This window comes from Bos taurus, chromosome 23, assembly GCF_002263795.3.
Source record: "Bos taurus isolate L1 Dominette 01449 registration number 42190680 breed Hereford chromosome 23, ARS-UCD2.0, whole genome shotgun sequence".
NCBI classification, from domain to species: Eukaryota; Metazoa; Chordata; class Mammalia; order Artiodactyla; family Bovidae; genus Bos; species Bos taurus.
The window spans coordinates 7,260,564-7,282,918 of NC_037350.1; the positions used below are offsets into that span (position 1 = coordinate 7,260,564).

General features: G+C 45.9%; 1 protein-coding gene across 3 annotated transcripts; it reads right to left on the minus strand.

Moving 5' to 3' along the window:
* Window positions 1–3,131: 3,131 nt before the first annotated feature.
* Window positions 3,132–21,902, minus strand: BOLA-DMA (major histocompatibility complex, class II, DM alpha). 3 transcript variants are annotated; one of them, XM_059880215.1, is made up of 6 exons: window positions 21,848–21,902; window positions 14,413–14,553; window positions 5,893–6,177; window positions 4,194–4,472; window positions 3,858–3,983; window positions 3,132–3,506 (listed from the first exon to the last, which is right to left on the minus strand). In XM_059880215.1, the coding sequence occupies exons 3-6, from the start codon at window positions 6,122–6,124 to the stop codon at window positions 3,502–3,504; spliced, it is 642 nt and encodes a 213-aa protein (XP_059736198.1). In that variant the 5' UTR covers window positions 6,125–6,177; window positions 14,413–14,553; window positions 21,848–21,902; the 3' UTR covers window positions 3,132–3,501. The 3 variants fall into 3 exon arrangements, with proteins under 3 accessions (XP_059736198.1, XP_059736197.1, NP_001422101.1); XM_059880214.1 differs by having other exon boundaries at window positions 14,413–21,902; NM_001435172.1 differs by lacking the exons at window positions 14,413–14,553; window positions 21,848–21,902 and adding an exon at window positions 8,406–8,556.
* Window positions 21,903–22,355: the final 453 nt, after the last annotated feature.

Sequence of the window (22,355 nt, forward strand, 5' to 3'; positions counted from 1 at the left end):
CAAAGAAAACAAAAACATTAATTCAAATATATATATATATATATATACACCCCCATGTTCACTGCAGCATTATTTACTGTAGACACAATATGGAAACAACATAACTGTCCATCAGTGAATGAAAGAATAAAGAAATTGTCATGTGTACATATAATGGAATATTATTCAGTAATAAAAAATAAAATGCTGTCATTTTCAACAACATGGATGGACCTCAAGGGCATTATGTGAAATGAAATAAGTTGGAGAAAGAAAAATATCATATAATCTCTTTATTATGTGGAATAATAATAATAAACAAGCTTATAGAAAGGGAAGAGAACAGATTTGTGGGTGCCAGAGACAGGGGCCAGGAGGTAGGAGAAAAGAACACACTGGTTTTGGTGGGGCGTTTTAGTTTAAATAAATGGATTTATTTTTAAATCAATCAATCAAATAATTTAGAAACCATTAGCATAATCAAAAATAAATACATGAGAAAAATTAGAATAAAAATTATTTTATGGAACATGAAAGTGGAAACAGCAATATGTGTTAAAATACTATATTATAAATTATGTGATTTTAAACTTGTGAGTAACTAAATAAAAGTAGTTAGCAGACATTTGACTATTTGCCTATAACTTCTATATACCTAAAGCTTTATATTTTGAAACTGGTCAAAATTTTTTAAAAATATTCTCACTGAGAATATGGAGACTCACCTTATCACTGTGCTTTATGTTCCAGCAAAAATTATAACTTTACTGCCTTGGGTTTGGAAAGAATTTCTTAAGATTATGAAAGCACAAACCATATGGGTTTTTTTTTTTTTTTTTTTAAGTTTTTGGTCACATCACGTGTATGTGGTATCTTAGTTTGCTGACTAGGAATTAAACCAGTGCCTTCTCCATTGGCAGTCTTAACCACTGGACCCCCAGGGATTTCCCACCATATGGGTTTTGATCATGAAAATGAAATCATTCTATTTAGGGAAGGAACCATATACAAACTTAACTGATGAGCAGCAAAGTGGAAGAAGGCACTTATAGTATTTATATACTGACATAGGATTACTATACGGAATATATCAGAACCCCCCCACCACCACCACAGTCACATGAAAAAACCATTTTTAAGATAGATGAACAATATAAATCAGCAATTCACACAGAGAGAAACCTAGGAGATGATGCCCAGCCTCACTAGTAAGGCAGGAAAAGCAAATTAAAACATGAGACCACTTGACGCCCACTGAATTGCCAATATTTGAAAGTCAAATAACTTCCAGCGCTAGTGACAGTAAAGGAAGGTGAGAGTTGGTGCGCGTGTAAACTGTTTATGGTCCCTGAATCACTGAAATGACAAAGCAGTCGCGTGAAAAAACCAACACATGAGCCAAGACGGCGTAGCCATGAGAGCAGAGCCGGGGCTGAGTGCCTCAAGTCTTGGAAGAGTTCAGTCAAGGTCGGTTAGGGCTGGAAGATTAGGAATAGGTTCATGGAAGAGGAGGCACCAAGTTTTTTATTAAAAGGGGGACCTCAGATGAGAGAGGGTCTGGAAGGCTTCTTGAGTATTATAAGTGGCAGTATCACAGAATGCTTGATCAGAGAGCACCTAACTAAGCCCACCACTGTACAGATGAGGCGTTTGAGGCCCAGAGAGAGTGTGACTTGCCTAAGGCCACACAGTGTAGTTAAAAAGAAGGTTTGGAAATTTTCTGGTGGTCCAGTGGTTTTCGACTCTGCACTTTCACTGCCGAGGGCCCAGGTTCACTCCTGGTCGAGGAACTAAGATCCCACAAGCCAAGAGGTGCAGCCAAAAAAATACAGCTAAATAAATAAAAGCACTTTTAAGGCTTGAGTGGCAGGAAGTTTCTGGATAGGTTGGAAAATGGGGAGAGAGAAATCAAGAAGAACTAGAAAGCAACAAGGGACAGATGAAAAAGTGAAAGAAAAAGATGTCAAAGAGAGACCATATAATACTTGAAGGTAGAGTCCAAGGTGTTTCCAAAAAAGAAGTTAATGATGCTGCTGAATTCCCCAGTGAAAATCTTTGCTAAGTTACAAGCACCTTTTCTACATGCGAAGCACTGTTCCAAGCATTCTGCAAGATATTAATTTATTTAAGCTTCACAGCAACCTTATTCAGGGAGGCCCCACTGTTAACATCATCCTTTTACAGAAAATGACACCAAGACACAGAGAGGTTGAGGAATTCATCCAAGGGCACACAGCTACAGTCATGACTGAATCCCCAGAGGTCTGGTTCTGCACCCCATCTTCCTAACCAGTACACGTGCTGCTCTTAGCAATAAGATGGTTCAGAGGAGGTGCCAGGTCCTCGGAAGAAGTGAATATTTTCCCTGAGATTCTGATACAAGGCAGAAAACAGAGACTCTTGCACCAACACCAAAATAATTTCACTTTTCACCTTAACGCCACTCCCTCCTTCAAAGCAACTCCCAGACCTCGAGAAAAGCAAGAAGAAAGTGCAGGCAAAGGGAGTTGCCACCATTCGCCACGCGCCCCACCACACCACCACCGCCCACACGGGGCGGCAGCAGCATGGCTCCCTGGACAGTCCCCGCAGGCCACGGGACAGGCCATCAGAGAGGACACGGGAGTTCTGGGCCCTTCCAAGCTGTTCACATTTCACTTCAGTGATTTTTGATTACACTATTTTCACAAAACCGAGATGACTGAGTTAGAACAGCATCTGAAGTATTATTTTTCCCACTTTGAAGCTCTTATTTTCCCAGCTGTGGTGAAGGTTGAAGGTAGTTATATATTCCTCAAGGCAGCCTCTACTAGGCATGAACATTTTCACAAACAGTAGAGTGCAAAAACAAAAACAAAAACAAACAAAAAAAACCAAGCAGCTTCCTCCACCATTGTGTGAGCAGATTATCAGAAAGAGGCTCTGCTTTCCTTGCTCACATATTTTGCACAGACTAATAGGAGTAAAAGCCATTGTGCTGTGTGGAGACCAGGGAGCAGGAGTCAGCCATGAGTTAGGGGTTTTCCCATTTCTCTCCCTAATGAGGGCAAACTGTATCAGGTGAAGGCATGTTGAGTTTGACATGATAACCTACTAGAGTTAAAGTATCCAGAAATAAAATATCATGAGTTAAAAAAGAAGCCACACCAATATTAAGAAATGAGATTTATTGCCTTGACATGGCAGGGTTGTGATCAGAAGGCCACTCTGGGTTCCCCTGGATGCAGAGCCCTTAGCTGAGAAACCTGGGTACAACACACGCTCGCACAGACACACACACACACACACACACACACCCCCCCAGAGGAGTCACACACACACACACACACACACACACACACCCCAGAGGAGTCACACACACACACACACACACACACACACACACACACACACACACACCCCCCAGAGGAGTCCCAGGGCCTCCTGCTCTGGGAAGGAGAGATCCTGGTCAGGATGTGAGAACCTGAACACCTCCTGCTTGGATGGCTGCAGCTGTTGGCATCAGACTCTGGTCAGGAAGAGTCAGCCTGAGGAGAAAGAAGGATGGAGAAAATACATCGGGGGGGTCCTTCTCATCCCCAAAGGGCCTTCCCCACCAGCAACACACCAGCCAGAAGTTGCTCTCTCCTTGTCTCCAGATCATCTCCAAACACCCTTCCTCCAGCTTCCCCGCTGCTCCTCCCCCACGCAAAGACATCCTCCCGACCTGTAACTGCATGTGTGCACCCGGGGCCTCAACCAGGAGGATGGGTGTGCAGATACAGGCCTGCCCACCCAAGGGCCACTGGGTGCTCCCTGGGTCACAAGACGGTCCTGGCAAACTCACATGTGCGCCACTGTGTCTGGCTCTCCCGCCCCCTCCAGACGCCCCGACCTACCCCCTAAGCACGGCTTTCGGCAGTAGAAGAGGACCAAGCCAACAATGATGCCCAGCACACCCAGGCCAAAGGCCACGCCGCACAGCACATTCTCCAGAAGATCAGAGGGCAGCGCGTTCTGGGGCACTGGAGAAAAAGGGGAGCTGATCAGCCCCGAGACCTTGTTGGGGATGACGTGGCTGTCTATGACAGGGCAGACCCCGAGACTGGGAATACTGAGCTCGGCACAGAGCGGGAATGGCCTGAACAAGGCCAGGTGGAGAAACAAGCCCTCCCATGGGTCCACCTCTCTTCAGCCCCACAAAGGAACCCGGCTTCCAGGGAGAAGGGTCTCACCCCAAAAAGCGATTGCTGTGTAGCCATCGATCTCATGAGTCACGATGCAAGAGAAAAGATCAGAGGGTGCTGGTGTGACGTTTAAGTAGGAAAAGGCCTGGAAGGTGAGTCCATCAACCGCGGAGACAAAAGTGGGCCCGGCTCCTTCCACAGGTGCCGACTGATGCTGCCAGTTCACGGTCAGTGTGGGTGGAAAGAGATTACTGATGAAACAGACCAGCGTGTTGGGCTTGCCAAACTCCAGGGGCTTCAGTGTGAACACCTGAACGATGGGGAACCCTGTGGGGGGATTGAGGCGTGAGGGAAGGAAGCTCAGATGGGACCCCCGTTTATGGAGGGACCGTGGCACATGGAGGAGAGGCGAGGAACTGGGGCTCTGGGGGAGGTCTTTGCCCAGGCAAGAACCAGACCTGGACCACAGCCAGACCACGCCGGCCCCGCCACCCTAACTTCCTGCAGCACTTCCGGTCTGGACCGCACGTGGGCACCTGACCACGGGCTGTCTTCTCATTAAAAATGCAGGCACATTTTAACCAGGAGTTTGGGATTAACAGACACACACTACTATATATAAGATCAATAATCAATAAGGACCTACTTTACAGCACTGGGAACTCTACTCAACATTCTGTAATAACCTATGTGGGAAAAGAAACTGAAAAAGAATGAATATATGTATGTGTGTAAGTACACCTAAAACTAACACAACATTGTACATCAACTGCTCCAATATAAAATAAAAATTAAATTAAAAAATAAAGGTAACCACCGAAAAAAAAGAACCAATTGGTAAAAAACATTGAAAATACTGATTTTAAGGATCGTTTCAAGAACTATATGTTTGGACATATTTGAAAGACATGCTCATCACATTTATATATGTTTTTAAAGTTACCTTGTCATCCAATTAATGTCAACTCAGTTTTGATGTGGTATTGTTGTTAAACTCTTGAAAAATGTACATTAAAACACATTATGATTGTCAACTATTTCGTTTAGAACGGTTGGACAACAAGGTCCTGCTGTGTGGCATGGGGAATTATATCCAGTCTCCTGGGATAAACAATAATGGAGAAGAATATTTAAAAAGGAATGTATGCATGTGCATGACTGTGTCACTTGGCTGTGCAGCAGAGATTGGCACAGCACTGTGGATCAGCTATATTTCAATTAAAAACACACATTGTGATGTCCAAACAATTATGGCAGAATAATAAAATAAATATTAACAGAGCTTACTTAATCCATGTAGTTAAGCCTAGTTTACCAAGGCAGTTAACTACCATTTCGTTAACTCAGCTAGGGCTTTCATCTACTATGATCCATCAACATTTCCTAATAAACTCAAGTTTTAAAATAAATAAATAAAATGAAATTCAGACACATCATCAGATACTTCCATTCTCCCCTTCCATCTTGCTGAGCATCAATCACAGCACAAGTGCTAACAGTCAGAAGGCATCAGTTGGTCCCCGCTAAATTTATCAAGTTCCATAATTTTGAATTACTACACCCCAGGGGCTTTTCTTCTGCCCACAACAAAAACAGAGTGCAGACCATGGGTGGTAGAAAAATCAAGGTTCAAGGGAGAACCAGAAAGCATGAGAGATGGGGAATTGGTGTGAAAGGGAAAAATTCAGTGTATAATGAGGTTAAGAGGGCAGCTCCCCTCCCCACCCCTACAGAAAAATGCCCTGACCTCTAGACACTGGGATTTGCCCTTCAAGTTCTGAGCCAATTTCCTCGATCATGGCCCGGCAAAAACCTTTGTCAAACATAATGTCAGAAGTATCTCCGTGCTGGTGAGCCCAGTCAGCAAATTCAGGCAAGCGAGGCACTCGGATGCTCTGGGAAAAGTCGAAGGAGAAAAGCTGGTCCTCGTCGTAGGACTCAGAGAGCGCCACGTTGGGGCTCCAGTCCTGGCAGTACATTGTGTGCAGGAACGTGTGGTTTTGTAGCTCATCCCTCCACCCTGGAGCAGGAGCTGCAAAAGAGACAGGGTGGGGTTCAGGGAGGTGGGATCCCCTTTAGCTTAGAAAACAGCAAGGGACTTCCTTGGTGGTCCAGTGGTTAAGAATCCACCTTGCGATGCAGGGGACTTCGGCTGGACTCCTGGTTGAGAAACGAAGGTCCCACAGCTGAGAAGCAACTAAGCCTGTGCACTGCAGCTACTGAGCAATAGTTTAGGTGCCTTTGTGCCACAACTAGAGAATCCATTTGCCGCAACGAAAGATCCTGCATAACCTAATGAAGATTCTGCTTACCTCAACTAAAACCCAACACAGCCAAATAAATAAATATTAAAAAAAAAAAAAGAAAACAGCAAGCCCTGCTCCAGGGAGGAGGGGGGCAGTGGTGGGTTTACAACCCCTCTTGTGTCTGTCACTTAGGCTCTGCCTCCCAATAGGGGCAAAAAAAGAAATTACAGAATCTCTCCAAACTTCCCCAGTCCATAAAAACATCAACCATCTAAAGCTATAACAAGTAAAAGGTTCTAGGATCTAAAGTGACAAATTCAGTTGACAGAGTCGCAGCACTGACTGTATCTTTGTGCCCCAAAGCACCCAGCCAAGGAGGTAAGTTGTGGCTCAAATTCAGCTTGCATTTTGCTAACCAAGCCATGCATCCTGGCACAGAGTTGTGTGCGTGCATGCTAAGTCCATTCAGTCATGTTCAATTATTTGCGACCCTATGGACTGTAGCCTACCAGGTTCCTCTGTTCATGGGATTCTCCAGGCAGGAGTACTAGAGTGGGTTGCCATTTCCTCCTCCAGGGGATCTTCCCGACCCAGGAGTCGAACCCACCTCCCGAGTTGGCAGGCAGGTTCTTTACTGCTAGCACCACCTGGGAAGTCCTAGCACAGGGCTACTGTCTCCCACAGAAGAGACCTTTGTGTAATTCCCAGGCCATCCTGTTGACTTGTGAAGGGCCTGATGGGTTTCCCAGTCTTCACGTGGATGGAGGAATGGTCACGATCTAAGCCATAGACAACAGTACCGTATCCTACACTCAGACACACACAAGTGTTCAGTCGTGTCCGACTCTTTGTGACCCCGTGGACTGTAGCCTACCAGGCTCTTTCGTCCGTGGGATTTTCCAGGCAAGAATACTGGAATGGGTTGCCATTTCCTTCTCCAGGAGATCTTCCCTACCCAGGGATTGAACCCGAGTATCCTGCATTATCGGAGAAGGCAATGGCACCCCACTCCAGTACTCTTGCCTGGAAAATCCCATGGATGGAGGAGCCTGGTGGGCTGCAGTCCATGGGGTCGCTAAGAGTCTGACACGACTGAGTAACTTCACTTTCACTTTTCACTTTCATGCACTGGAGAAGGCAATGGCAACCCACTCCATTGTTCTTGCCTGGAGAATCCCAGGGACAGGGGAGCCTGGTGGGCTGCAGTCCATGGGGTCACACAGAGTTGGACACGACTGAAGTGACTTAGCAGCAGCAGCATCCCGCATTATAGGCAGACGCTTTACCATCTGAGCCACCAGGGAAGTCCATGGCAGACTATAAAACCACTCTCCAGGCTTATTTTCAGGCACTTCATTGGCACCAGGCCTCTCTAAAAATATCTTCCCTCCCTCAGCCCTGCAGATCTTGCAAAGACAGGACTGGGGGAATAGTACCATAGCTACAGGAAATAATCCCTAATTCTTTGAAACTCCTGGCAGGAATCTCCCCAGCCAGAAAGATTCTACTCAAAACCCAATACCCAGAATGATAGACAGAGTAAGAGGGATCATCCAGGTTCTTCTTCCATTCCACTCCATTCTTTTCAGAGAAAGAAACTAAGGACCAAAAAAGTTAAGAGGTTTTTCAAGAATTGTAAGGTGAATTGATTTCAGAGTGCAGGGTTCCTAAGTAGGAACAGTGGAGATAACATCTGTTTTGTTCAAATCCCAGCTCTACCACTTACCAAAGGGGTGAACTTGCCCAAGTTACTTAAACTCTGAGTCTCATTTCCTTCATCTGGAAAATGGATATAATAATCTCTGCTTCAAGAGACTGTCTTCAGTGTAACCTACGAGGCACCTCTGGCATTGTTTACCATTCATCCATAGCATGGTTCTCTTTCCCAATTCTATCGTCTCTGCTCTCTCATCACACTTTCACCGCTTACTAAGCACTCTTGTCCTTTCAAATACCCCGGCTCCCTAGGCTCTACCCCAATCAGGATGGAAGTCAATGAGAGGTACTGTCATACCTTCAGGGGCGGTCCAGGACAGGGGCAGCAGCCACAGAAAGGAGAGCAGCCGTAGCAGCACATCTTCCTGGCTCAGCTCATGATCCATATCTTCACACCTCCCCGGGGGGCTAGGAACTACCAGCCAGCTGACCCAGGTCCCCAAATTCCTTCCCAGATCATGTTTCTCCAGCTCACTTCCCTCCACTGCCCTTGGCATTCTGGATAAGCCAATCACGAAAAGTGTAGGGTTTGACGTTATCAGTTGCTGGGGAGATACCTGGGGCAAGCCACCTTTTGAGGACTTGGCTCTTTCACCCGGCCAGCCTTGGGGTGTAGCTGGCGGCGTGGGGAGGCAGTGGAGGAACGTCTGCCTCCTGGTGGGGATCCCTCTCTAGTGTCTGGCTGTCAGCCTCAGCCTGTAACCAGACCAAGGGACTCTTCTGAGCAGCACCACCCCGTGGCCAAATAATAAACTGAGGAAGCTCATTCTCCCACAGCAAACCCCACCCCCTCACCCAGACCCAGGGCTCCTCAGACTGTTTGAGGATGGAGGAATAGGTGGGATGTAATTAGGAAGGCTGATAAGAGTCTTGAAGGAAAAACAGGCCAGCAGAATGTGAGGAGAGAAAAACCACCCAGGGCAAGGAGCAGGCAAAGGGGTGAAGGTCAAAGGCATTCAGAGTTCCTCTCTTTGGAGACCTCTGTATAGTTGGACTGTAATAGTTGGAGGTTGTTCATGTGTTCCTGTTTGGTAACAGGCAGGGGATGAAGGTGGAATGTCAAGAGGAGCTAGAATTTTTTTTTTTTAGGAGTTACTTTTTACTTTTTTATCTTTTTTTTTTAAGTTTATTGGGGTATAGTTGATTAAAAATGAGCTAAAAATTTAGGCAAGAGCTAGATCATATAGGCTCTGTTACACCAGAAGACAGGTGGGGTTTTTGTTTCTTTGCTTCCTGCTGCACCACACGGCATGCAGGATCCTAGTTTTAAGGCAGATGCCCAACACAAAGAAGGACGCACCGTTGGCTACTCCCATCCCTTTCACCTCTTGATGACCAAGTGTCCAAGACAATCCATATATCCAGCACCAGAGGAAAACCTGAGCCTATTCCAAGTCCTGAGTTTAAACTCTTGCCTAAGGCATAAATATGAGCCCATGCACCCTACTGAGAGAATCTAACAGGAAGCCAACCTCCCAGGAAGGCTGGGAAACACACACTTTGCAGACTCCTATACAGAACAGTCTAGAACACAATATAGGAGACAAGCTGTGGCACAGACACTAAGTGTTAACTAGTCACTGCAGTACACTGATTTGTATGAACCTGGTGGCAGGAGGCGGAGAAGGCAATGGCACCCCACTCCAGTACTCTTGCCTGGAAAATCCCATGGGTGGAGGAGCCTGGTGGGCTGCAGTCCATGGGGTCGATAAGAGTCGGACACAACTTCACTTTCACTTTCATGCATTGGAGAAGGAAATGGCAACCCACTCCAGTGTTCTTGCCTGGAGAATCCCAGGGATGGGGAAGCCTGGTGGGCTGCTGCCTATGGGGTTGCACAGAGTCGGACACGACTGAAGCGACTTAGCAGCAGCAGCAGCAGGTGGCAGGAGGAGCATCCTAGGAGCTAAGAGAATAAAAGACGAAGAGCATTCAGAGAAATAGAGATGTTCCACGAGGAAGGGCAAGATCAGCATTATCAGATGCTGCTCAGAAGTTGAGGGAGGACTGGAAAGCGTCCTTGGATTTGGTAATTATGAGATGGGTGATAAATATGTTGGGAGCAGTTTCAGCATTGTAGTGGGAGTGGACTCCAGATTGTGGTGGGCTGAGAAGTGGGAGACGAGGAAGAAACTGTCAGTGTATATGCTGCAAGTATGATAGAGAAGAAAAAGAAAGACAGAAGGGGTTTGAGGGGGAGGCAGTGAGAAAAATCTAATGTGGCAATTAAGTAGTAATCTTAGAAATCAATCTATGTGAACACGGTCCTTTCAAAATCCATACTCCCTTCTGAGAAACAAACAACAGCAGTCATAACAGCCCCAAACACTCCATGACTTTCTGCATATCCCCAAACACTAAAGGGTACATACATGTGTGTGAGTGTGTGTGTGTGTGGTGGTGGGTAGAATGCCTGAGTTGGGGTAGGCTTCCTTTGTGGATTAATCCATCAGTAATTTCTGTGGAGGGGAAGATTCAGCCCCTTAGGAAAGTAGTGTTAGTCGTTCAGTCGTGTCCGACTCTGCAACCGGACTCTGCAACATGGACTAAGCCCGTCAAGCTCCTCTGTCCATGGGATTTTCCAGGCAAAAATATTGGAGTGGGTAACCACTCTTTTCTCCAGGGGATCTCCCCAACCCAGGGATAGAACCCACGTCTCCTGCATTGCAGGCAGATTCTTTACCATCTGAGCCACCAGGAAAGCCCTAGTAAATTAGAGAGGAGGTGACTCAGACAGTAAAGAATCCATCTGCAATGAGGGAGACCTGGGTTTCATCCCTAGGTTTGGAATATTCCTGGAGAAGGGAACAGCTACCCACTCCAGTATTCTGGCCTGGAGAATTCCATGGACAGAGGAGTCTGGCAGGCTACAGTCCATGGGGTCACAAAGCGTTGGATACGACAGCAGCTTTCACCATCACTGTCATATTAACATCACCAAAACCATCGCTGGAGACAGATGGCATATGGCCACCTACAGTTCTACACCAGGAGTGAGCAACATTTTTCTATAGAGGACCAGATAGTAAATCATTGAAAGTTAAATTTCATATCATTTTGATGAGTCACAAAATATAATCCTTTTTTTTATGGTCGGGGGAGAGAGCAAGGGTAGTCAGGCAGAGTCTTCAAATCATTTATTTATTGGTCGAAGGCATGTGGGATCTTAGTTCCCTGATCAGGGATCAAACTTGAGTCCCCTGCATTGAAGTGTGGAGTCTTAACCACTGGATGGCCAGGGATGTCCCCAATTCTTTCACTTTTTTTTCCAATCATTTATAAACAAAAAACCATTCTGAGTTCCCGGGCCATATAAAAGCAGATGGGCAGAATATTACTCAGACCATAGTTTGCTGCACACGGTTCTATGTGTGGTCAGAAATGGGGTGGGGGACCCAAAATAAACTCCCCCTCCAAAGAGCCCCAGTCCTCCTTGGGGATGGCAATTCGTTAATGTGTCCCGGATTAACACTGTTCAGGAGGTCTGGGGGAGGAACACGAGGACTAGTGGGAGCTCTAGGAACACGTGGGGGCAGACCCTGCAATACATTGGGTGGAGGGACAAGGCAAAGAGGATCCGAGCTCCCCACCAAGAGTACAGTGTAGATAAGTCCAGCATGCAGAGAAATTCAACCGTCCATCATTAAGATGGAGGCAAGGCTGTGGTTAATTATTCTTTCCCTGTACAAATGGGAACAAGTTAAAACATTTATAACTACCCTTCCCTCTATGTAATTCTTCTTCCTCCCAGGACCGTGCAACAACCTCCATTAATAGATATCTCAAAAATAGTATGTCATCCGTTTGGGGAAGTGGGAATTGCAAGCAAGGGAAGGTGGCCAGTTCTGTATCCCAGTAACTCACTGTCTTTGATGAGATATGAACGCCTCTGAAAATAGAGCCCTTACACCTGTGAACCCAATAGGTCCCGGCTTTCTAACACCCAGCCCTTCATCTGTCTGTACTCCTGCCCCATTTTCTATTTCTTGACAGAGCCAAGTTTCCTGAAAAAGTTGTGGGCAACCATCTCTCTTTCATATTTGCCGTTTAATCCTTAACCCTAAACAATGAAACAGTTCAACATCTTTGTGTTGCTAAATTAAATGGACTCTTTGCAGTCTCAGCAACATTTGACACCGTTGGCCATGCCCTGCTTCCTAAAACGGTTTATTTTTTGGCATCCCTGACAGCACTCTCTCTTAGTTTTTCCTCCAACTTCTCTGGCATCCTGTCACCTTTATGGACTCCTTTCAGCTAACCCTTAAGTTCCTGGAGTTTTGTCCTCACCCTCTTCTCTTATACTCTACACCTGCTCTCGATGGCATTTACCCTCACTTACCTTCCATTACCACCTACTTGCTGACATTTTCCAAATTCCCCTCTTTGGCTCAGACCTTGTTGATTCCACCATCCTTACACCAAACCTAAAGGAGATGCCTTTAGGGATCTCCACTTGGATGTTGTACACAGCGGTTCTCAAATTGTACTCACCACAAAATAGGGTCCCACGAGAAATTTTTGTAAATGTGAATTTGATAGTAGGAATTTTTATTTATAAATATATTTCAACACAGATATAATAAGACACCAAAGATGTTTATACAGTAATTTCTTTTATGCAATACTTTAATAAGGTTATTTTGATTTTAAGCAACAGAAATCAATCCTAGCTAACTTTTAAGCGAAAAGTCAAAGCATTAGTCACTCTGTGCTATGCTTAGTCGTTCAGTCACATCTGACTCTTTGTGACCCCATGGACTGTAGTCCACCAGGCTCCTCTGTCCGTGGAATTCTTCAGGCAAGAATACTGGAGTGGGTTGCCATGCCCTCCTCCAGGGGATCTTCCCAACCCAGGGTTCGAACCCAAGTCTCCTGCATTGCAGGTGGATTCTTTACCGTCTGAGCCGCCAGGGAAGCCCAAGAATACTGGAATGGGTAGCCTGTCCCTGGCTCCAGGGGAACTTCCTGACCCGGGAATTGAACTGGGGTCTCCTGAAATGCAGGTGGATTCTTTATCAGCTAAGCTACCTGGGAAGCCCATTAGTCACTCAGTTGTGTCCAACTCTTTGTGGCCCCACAGACTATAGCCCACCAGGCCCGTGTCCATGGAATCCTCCAAGCAAGAACACCAGAGTGGACTGCCATTTCCTGCTCCAGGGGATCTTCCTGACCTAGGGATTGAACCCAGGTCTCTTGCATTGCAGGCAGATTCTTTACCATCTCAGCCACCATGCTGCTAAGTCACTTCAGTCGTGTCCGACTCTGTTCGACCCCAGAGACGGCAGCCCACCAGGCTCCCCCGTCCCTGGGATTCTCCAGGCAAGAACACTGGAGTGGGTTGCCATTTCCTTCTCCAATGCATGGAAGTGAAAAGTGAAAGTGAAGTCGCTCAGTCGTGTCCGACTCTTAGCGACCCCATGGACTGCAGCCCACCAGGCTCCTCCATCCATGGGATTTTCCAGGCAAGAGTACTGGAGTGGGGTGCCATTGCCTTCTCCGTCAGCCACAATGGAAGCCCCTTAAAGGGGGGATTTACTGGATGGATATAGAGCTAGCTCCCAAAATCAAAAGGGATAAATCAGCTCGTCTCAGGAAGGGGAGTCACAGGGGCCTTAGCAGCAGGGGTTGAGTTGCCATTAATATACCTCATCTTCAAAGGCCTCCAGCATCTTATCTTTCAAGTTTCATGTTGCTACAAGAGACAATCTGACTGTCTCAGCTTGTATTAGGTATGGACCTCTGGATCAATTAGTGGTGGCCAGGCACAATATCATCTCTGTGTCTTAGAGCTATTCCTGAAGAAAAGAGAATTACCACAAACCAAACAACCACCTCAACATAGCTATCTTGAACATACAGCATCCCAGACAATGGCATGAGATCACCTAAGGCATAAACATAATGTGAAATCTGTGTATAAATATTCAGACAGCATTTCCCAGTCAACTCCCAAATGATATCGATCATCTACTTGATGACTTATCACAGGTCTTGCCACAAATTCAAAATATACTTTATGACTTGACTCAATGTTGATTAATTAATTATAATATTTATATTCCACTAAATGATTTCCTTTGGATCTATGACCAAGTTTGAATTTTTTTTTAATTTTATTTATTTGGCTGCTCTGGGTCTTAGTTGCAGCATGTGGGCTCTAGTTCCCTGAGCAGGGTTCGAACCCTGGCTCCCTGCATTGGGAGCTCAGAGTCTTAGCCACTGGACCACCAGGAAAGTCCCTGAAATTTTTTTTTTATCACGGAAAATTTCAAACAAACACAAAAGAATAGTAAACCCCCACACACCATTGTTTTTTTACTCTGGCTGCATCAGGTCTCAGTTGCAGCATGTGAGGTCTTTGTTGCATCATGCAGGACCTTTCTCATTGCAGTGCATATACTCGACTCAGTGGGGCTTCCCCTGTGGTTCGGAGGGTAAAGCATCTCCTGCAAGGCAGGAGACATGGGTTCAATCCCCAGGTTTGGAAGATCCCCTGGAGAAGGAAATGGCGACCCACTCTAGTACTCTTGCCTGGAAAATGCCATGGACAGAGGCTGGCAGGCTACTGTCCATGGGACTGCAAAGAGTCGCACGCGACCGAGCAACTTCACAGGCTCAGCAGTTGCAGCACGTAGGCTTAGCTGCTCTGCAGCATGCAGGATCTTAGTTCCCCATCCAGGGGTCTAAGCCTGCTCCCCTGCATTGCAGGACAGATTCTTAAGCACTGGCTTAAGGAAGTCTCCCCCTATATGCTTGAAGTTTCAATAATTTAAACATGCCAAAAGTCTTCCATTCTTGTTACATCTATTCTCCTATTCCACAGACTTTTTTTTCTAGAGTATTTAAACAAATGCTATCATTATATTTCACAAGGAAACATTTCTAAGAGTATCTATAATAAATTTTCCTTTAACTGCCATACTATCACTATAAGTAACAAAATTAAAAATGATTGCTTAACTTAACCCAGTCTTGTGTTCATTTTTCCCCCGACTATCTCAAAAATGTCTAAGAGAAAGTTTGAAATCGAAAGCACTCTTGTGGTTTTCAAATTGTGCTTTTATTTTTTTTAATTACTTTCCTATTTTACATGATGTCTCATAAACCTCTGTTAAATGTTCAGTAATGAATTTTTAGGCAAATTAAGTTCAGGAATTACTACACTGAATGTACTTCCATCTCAAAATTTACAAAACTATCCTCACCACCTTCCCTTCCCAGCATGCTCCAGCTCCCATATTCAAGAGCTCAGGTGTAGGCGGACTGTCTACCCAATCAGATGAGTCACAAATGTGGGAGTCAAGTCTGACAACTTCACCTTCCTCAAACCATCTCGTCCAGTTGTTCACTATCGATCCTACCTCTCCCATATCTCCTGAGTCTGTCCTCCATTCCTACTGCTTCAGGCCCTCAGTGGTTAGATTTTTTTTCCTGGATTACTGCAGTTTTCTTAGAATTGATCTCTCTGCCTCCAATCTCTCATTTACCAGTGCTGCCATGGGCATCTTTTTACTAGTACATTTGATCACATCATATTTATATGAAAACCTTCAATAGTTCTCTACAGTCTGCCTTCCTTGACATACTTAAATGATCTGGACCCTCTTAATCTATCTCTGTATTAGTCCTTTGAAATTTCAGCTCCCTCAGAAAGCCTTGGAACCGAGTGGAGATGAGGGACCTCCTCAGTATGCGTCCATAGCACTGGCCTGCCCTTCCCATCATCTGTATTTTATCATTCTGTTAATGTCTGCTTTAGTCACCTCACTCCCACTGCAGGGTCTCAAGGGATCTTATCCTGTTCTTTTTTTACACTCTCAGCATGTACCAAGAAAGCCCACCACCAAGTGACTGCTCATTGTATGAATAAATGGGCTGTAGGTTACTGAAGGTGCAAAACTGGGCCTTGAAGAATCTGCAAGCCTTAGATGAATGATAGGTTGTTTCTTCTAATACTGGTATTTCAACAGTAAATCTCACCAGGCATGTCTATGGGCCACTCTACAAACATCTTCACTCCCACTGCCTTCCCCATGCACACCACCCCTCTTTCCATGTTCTCCTTCCCCTCTGCCACAGCCCAGAGTAAACCTGGCCACCCAGCTCCCATCCTTCCCTTCATTTCCTGCTCAGGGTATCTCTTCACATCCATATTCATTCTTCCTTTTTGGCTGCATTATTAGAATACAGAAATGCTGTCAACTCGGAGAAGGCAATGGCACCCCACTCCAGTACTCTTGCCTGGAAAATCCCATGGATGGAGGAGCCTGGTGGGCTGCAGTCCATGGAGTCAGACACGACTGAGCGACTTCACTTTCACTTTTCACTTTCATGCATTGGAGAAGGAAATGGCAACCCACTCCAATGTTCTTGCCTGGAGAGTCCCAGGGACAGGGGAGTCTGGTAGGCTGCTGCCTATGGGGTCGCACAGAGTCGGACACGACTGAAGTGACTTAGCAGCAGTAGCAATTGTCAACTACTCTGCAAAGTTGGAATTTACTATTACCATTATATAAATAAGAAATCCTTGGCTCAAAGAGGTTCATTCACTTATTTAGCAAATATTTATGGACTGTCCTCTATGTACTTGATAGTATGCCGGGTACCAGGCACCTACATGATCAAACTTGTAATCTAATGAAAACTTGTCTCTAATATCTAGAGACATTAAATAAGTAAACATACAAACCTACAAAAACAAATTGTAAAAGGCAGCATAAAGGAAAAGAACTGAGACCCCATAGAAAGACTAACTGAAATGGAACCTAGTGACATTGTGATGGGATATGAAGTGTGAGGAGGGGTTGGCGAAGCGGTGGGAGTGAGAGAAGGCTCTGAGGCAGGCGAGGGGCTGGAGGTCAAGGAGAGCCTGTGTGGCTGGCGTACAGTAATTAGTGATAAGAGACGACAGACAGATATGAGGCAAGAGGCAGGAAGAAGCAAGACCACATAGGGCCTCCTGAACCACAGTGAGGTTTCTAAGTGCAATTAGTTCTAATGCTGTGATGACTTTATTCCTTTTCATTCCATGTATGAATGTATGCTGTGGTTCCTACCTGATCTACCTCCAGTCCCTCCAAAGCCAATCCATGGTGCATGCTGTTAAGTACATCTTCCTATAAAAGTAACTCTAGCTTCTCCTTTCAAAAAAATTAAGCAGCTCCTCCCTTTCTACAAGATTCAGTCTGAATTACCTGGCCTGGGTTTTCAGATTCCCTGTACTTTGACCTCTATCCCTAGATGACAGAAACGGCTCTCCACTGTCAATGACAATCCCCAATTACCAACCTAATGAGTTTTTCCCCTTTCTTCATGCTCTCACACCCTGTGCAGGATCTTGTCTCCTCGTTCAATCAGAATAGGGGTTCTTGGGAATTCCCTGGCAGACCAGTGGTTAGGCTTGGTGCTTCCCCTACCTGGTTCAATCCCTGGTTAGGGAACTAAGATTCACAAGCTGTACAGCACAATCCAAAAATAAAGAAAGAAAAGAACAGGGCTTCTTAACCTGCAGTCCACATGCCATAACATTCAGGGGTCTGTGAACCTGGATGGAATAAAAAGAGCCACCTTTATGCCATAACATTCGGGGGTCCATGGACCTGGATGGAATAAAGAGCCACCTTTAATTTTAAGAACATCTAACTAACTGAAACTTAACTTTATCAATGAAAAGAACAAGTCTTTGTAGTATCAACAGTATGTGTAATGTTATCATCAATAGAGATCACCATCAATTAACATTTCATATCACAGTCTCAAAATGGATATCTCTACAATTATGAGTTGTTAGACTTGAAATAAATCATTTAACTTACTGTACTAGCATTCTATTAGTAAGGGAATACATATTACTAAATCATCACGCAGTTCCTTAAATACTTTGATAACTGCATATTTATGCCCTTACAAACATTATCATCAGACAAGGTCCAAAGGCGCCACCAAATCGCCCAAGTCCATAGCGCAGACAAGCTTAAAAAACTCCTGATTAGTCATACATTCAAGAAATGTGAGGTCCTCACTGGAGCCCTCTCTTGTTCTGGGTTGCTCATATTACGTTGTTCTGCTTTTGTTTGATGTTCTTCCACTGGTTCCACTTCCTATTCTTGCTGCCTGTGTGAGGATGTAACCCAGATCTCGATGCTTAACCTACAACTAAATTGTCCCATACTTCCTCCCTTACAAATCTCACCTACCTGCATGACAGATTCAAACTATACCTCAAAGGTGACTCCCAAATCTACCTCTACCAATCTTTTTTTCTCAAACCTCAACCTTAGACTTTGAAATACCTGCTTCGCCTAACAACCAGAATAACATACCATTCAGTGGCAGACTTCCTGGGTTCAAATCCCAACTCCAGACACTTATTAAACATGTAACCATGTTTATTTAACATCTCTTGCTTTAGTTGCTTCATTTGAAAAATGGGAGTGATAACAATAGAATCTACTTTATAGGGTTACAAGGATTAGAAGAGTTCATACACATAAAGCACTTTTAGTAGGGTCCGAGACATTTCAACTCAATAAATGTTAGCTACCACCAGCCTCATCTCCTTCTAACACCTGACATTTTTATTTGGTGTTTATTAACAGGTACAGTGATAGCCACCGCAGATATAAAGACAGAATTCCTATTCAATGATATAATTCCGATCAAGCTGTTGCTCAATAACTTTCAGTGGTTCCCTATTAGGTCCAAATTTAACAGCACTGGAATTCATCATGTTGCCTCAAGTAAATGTACCTTCCAGTCTCCTCTGGCTCTACTTCTTGTAACTTATTCTATCTGGCCAGACTGAACTGCAATGCTCTGTGAAAATGACCTGCTCTGTTCTGTCTTTTCTCACACAATCCCAGTGTCTCAAATGTTTATCTGATAACAATAATTTTGTCTCACTACAAGTACTTCTCCCATACTATGCATGGAGCCCCCCAACCACAAACATTACAATCTTACCTAAGTCACATACTTAAACATCAACTTGCTTCAACATTTGCATATTCTGTGAGCACCTCTTATTGGCCAGATCCTGAGCCAGAAGCTGGAAGTTTGCTGCTGTCCTTGTTTTAAAGACTATAGCATGGACCTGTTCTCAGGATCAAAATCAAGTAAGGGAGGGAAACGTGGCTCACAGTGAATGGCTCACATGCCATTCACTGTGAAAGGTGCAATTATAAGAGAAAGAGACACCAAAGGATGAGCAGTCACCTCAATTTGGAAGGCAAGGGTAGGCTTTTTGGATGATGGTATTTGGGCTTACATGGACTGAGCAAAAGCCTATTTCATGTAGTGAGAGCAGTGTGTGTGAAATATAGTGCAAAACAAAATGGCATGTTGGGGAACAGTTCAATATGGCTGGAGTATAGGGCCCATGAACAAGTGGCTAGACATGATGCTGGAGAGGTAGGCAGACCTTTCTGGCCAGCACAGGAATTTGAACTTTATCCCACAGGCAATGTGTGAAGGAAATGGCAACCCACTCCAGTATTCTTGCCTGGAAAATCCCATGGACGGAGAAGCCTGGCAGGCTATAGTCCACGGGGTCACAAACAGTCAGACACGACTGAGTGACTTCACTTTCAGGGCTTCCCTGGTGGCTCAGAGGTTAAAGCGTCTGCCCGCAATGCGGGAGACCTGGGTTCGATCCCTGGGCTGGGGAGCTCCCCTGGAGAAGGAAATGGCAACCCACTCCAGTATTCTTGCTTGGAGAATCCCTTGGAAAGAGGAGCCTAGTAGGCTACAGTCCACGGGGTCACAAAGAGCTGGATACGACTGAGCGACTTCACTTTTCACTAACAGCAGCATATGGCTCCAGTTGTATTTTGGAAAGCTCATTCCTGGCAGTGTTGTGGCAGAGGGAGAGAGGAAAATCTAGAGTAGCAATGTCCCAGAGAACTTTCTTCAGTGATGGAAATGCTCTGTAATTTGTCCTGTCCAATACAACAGCTGCAAGCCACACCGGGCTAATGAGAACTTAAAATGTGGCTAGGGCACCTGAGGAACTAAATTTAAAACAGTATTTAGTGTCAAACAGCCACATATGGCTAGTGGCTACCATAATGAACAGTGCAGCTTTAGAGACAAGCAAATCAGTTAGGAAGCTGTTGATACAGCTCAGGTGATCCGACTAGGGCAGAGGGTGAGTCAATAGCTGTATCAGAGGGACAATGATAAGTCAAGGGGATACAAAACTGTGAGAAAAATAAATCAAGAACGGCCCCCAGATTCTAGGTTTTTTGGCTGAATTACTGCTATCAGCCAGGATAATACACTAATAGAAGGAGCAGGTCTAGGCTGCATATAGTTTACACTGTTTTGAACGTGTTTAAGTGTCAGGGCTATCTAAGTGGTAAAATTAAGTACTGAGTTTTGCTCAGTTGAGTTGACTGAACTAAAGATACAGATTTGAGAGGCTGTGAGCCACTGAGTGAGATTACTTAGGAAAGATAAACACAATTAGAAGCAAACTGAGGCAAAATCTGGGCAAACATCAACACAGGTTAAAGAAGAGTCCACAAAGGACACCAAAGGAACAGCAGGACAAGCAGGAAAAGAAACAAGTGAGAAGTAGTCACAGAAATTAAGGGTGTGGAGAATTTCAGGAAGGAAGCCTGATCAAATGTCAAATACTTCAGTGAGGTCAAATAAGGTGAAAGCTGAAAAGTGCTTCCTGATTTTGCCAATTAGAAGGTCCTTGGTGACATTTGCCAAGACAGTGTCAGTAGTGGAAGAAATGGGCTAAAGAATGGGAAATGAGGCAGAGAGAGGAAAATAACACAATTTCAGGTCTTGACTGGGAAGGGGAGCTGACAAGTACATAAGAGAGTCCACAAGGGGATATGGTATTGATTAAGGTTATTTTCTTTCTTTCCTTATTTTTAGGAGGGGAAAAACCTAGAAGGGAGCAGTTTAAAACGCCAATTGGTAGAAAATGGAAAGCTTGAGAGTAACAGATCGGGTTGACAGGTCGAAAGGAAAATACGTGTCTTTAATCCGAAAAGAGGACTTCTAGTACTGATAAAATGGTAAAGAGACAAAGACGGCCCGTTGACAGGTGGGAAACGCAAAGCCAAAGAGTTCTCAGGCAAGTTGGCCTTGCTGCTCCGGTCTGTGGGAGGGGAGTGCGGGTAATGAACTACAGACTGAACCACACTCTGAGGGTCATGGGTGGGGTTACTGCCCAGGAACAAAGCTTTAGGTGCCAACCATCCCTATGTTACCAAATTCGGAAGCCCCTGTGCCCCCTGCACAGTGAGGCTCATCAATCTAAACATCAGAGTTTGGAACAGAGCAAGGTTCATTACAAATTCATACCTGGGTGGCTCATACCCTAAGAATCCCAAAGTTGCTCAAAGCAAAAGGAAGTGATCAGAAGGCTATTAAGTTTTGTAGCATGCAGAGTCCAGACACCCCCCCCCTCCCCCTCGCCCCGCAGCATTCAATAAAGTAAGGAAGTCTAGGTAGACTCAGGCGAATTGAGAGGTTACGGGCCTAAGACAAAGAGGCCGAACACAATGCCCACGTCAACCGCCCACACCTCCGCTCCCCGCCGCAGGCACGACGAGGGTGGTGCCAACACTCCCGCTGTGGAACCACACTACACCGCGGAGGGACCCCACCCTGCAAACCCTCACAACTCCAGGTCCAGGCCCCATCCTCCTCCACTGACAACAGCTCAGCAGCGCGCGCTCCCGCTGGACTCCGGGCCCGGGCGTCCCAAGCCACCCCTCACACCTGCGGAAAAGGAACCGAGTTGGGCCACCTCAGGACGCCCCGCGAGGCCGCCTGCAGTGGGGGAGGGGCTGCTGAGGCGGGAGGGCGCGCGCCGCGCCCGCTTCCGCCCCACCTACTGCGCGCGCTCCGAGCCCAGCCGCGGGGGCCACGGCTCACGCCTGCGCACTGCCGCCCTCCCCGCGGCCTCCCACTCTCCTTTCCCCTCCCCCAAGCCGGTCGCACCCTTGCGCCTGCGCAGTGCACGTTCCCGGGCTGCGGCAGCCATGCTGAACCCGTACGGTGCTAGTAGTGGGGGGGATAGGGTCGAGGACAGCGGGATAGGCAGCCGAGGATGTGGAGAAGCAGCGGCGTTAGGGTGCTTTGGGTGTGTAGAGAAAGGCCTGGGCCATGCGGCTCCCTTGGCCCCTTGCGCGACCCCCGAGAACCTTCGGAAAAATCGGCCCCCGTGGCGGTGGGGAGGGGGGGTGGCTGGCACGTGACCCGGATCAGCCAATCTGGGTGACGCTGA

What these genes read in the sequence shown, in the direction of transcription:
- BOLA-DMA (NM_001435172.1), bottom strand. Translation starts at nt 8,493, where the DNA reads ATGGATCATGAGCTGAGCCAGGAAGATGTGCTGCTACGGCTGCTCTCC. An exon ending in GTCCTGGACCGCCCCTGAAG is followed by an intron (nt 6,178 to 8,405) that starts GTATGACAGTAC and finishes TCTCTTTTGCAG; the next exon opens with CTCCTGCTCCAGGGTGGAGG. An exon ending in GCAAATCCCAGTGTCTAGAG is followed by an intron (nt 4,473 to 5,892) that starts GTCAGGGCATTT and finishes ATCCCCCCACAG; the next exon opens with GGTTCCCCATCGTTCAGGTG.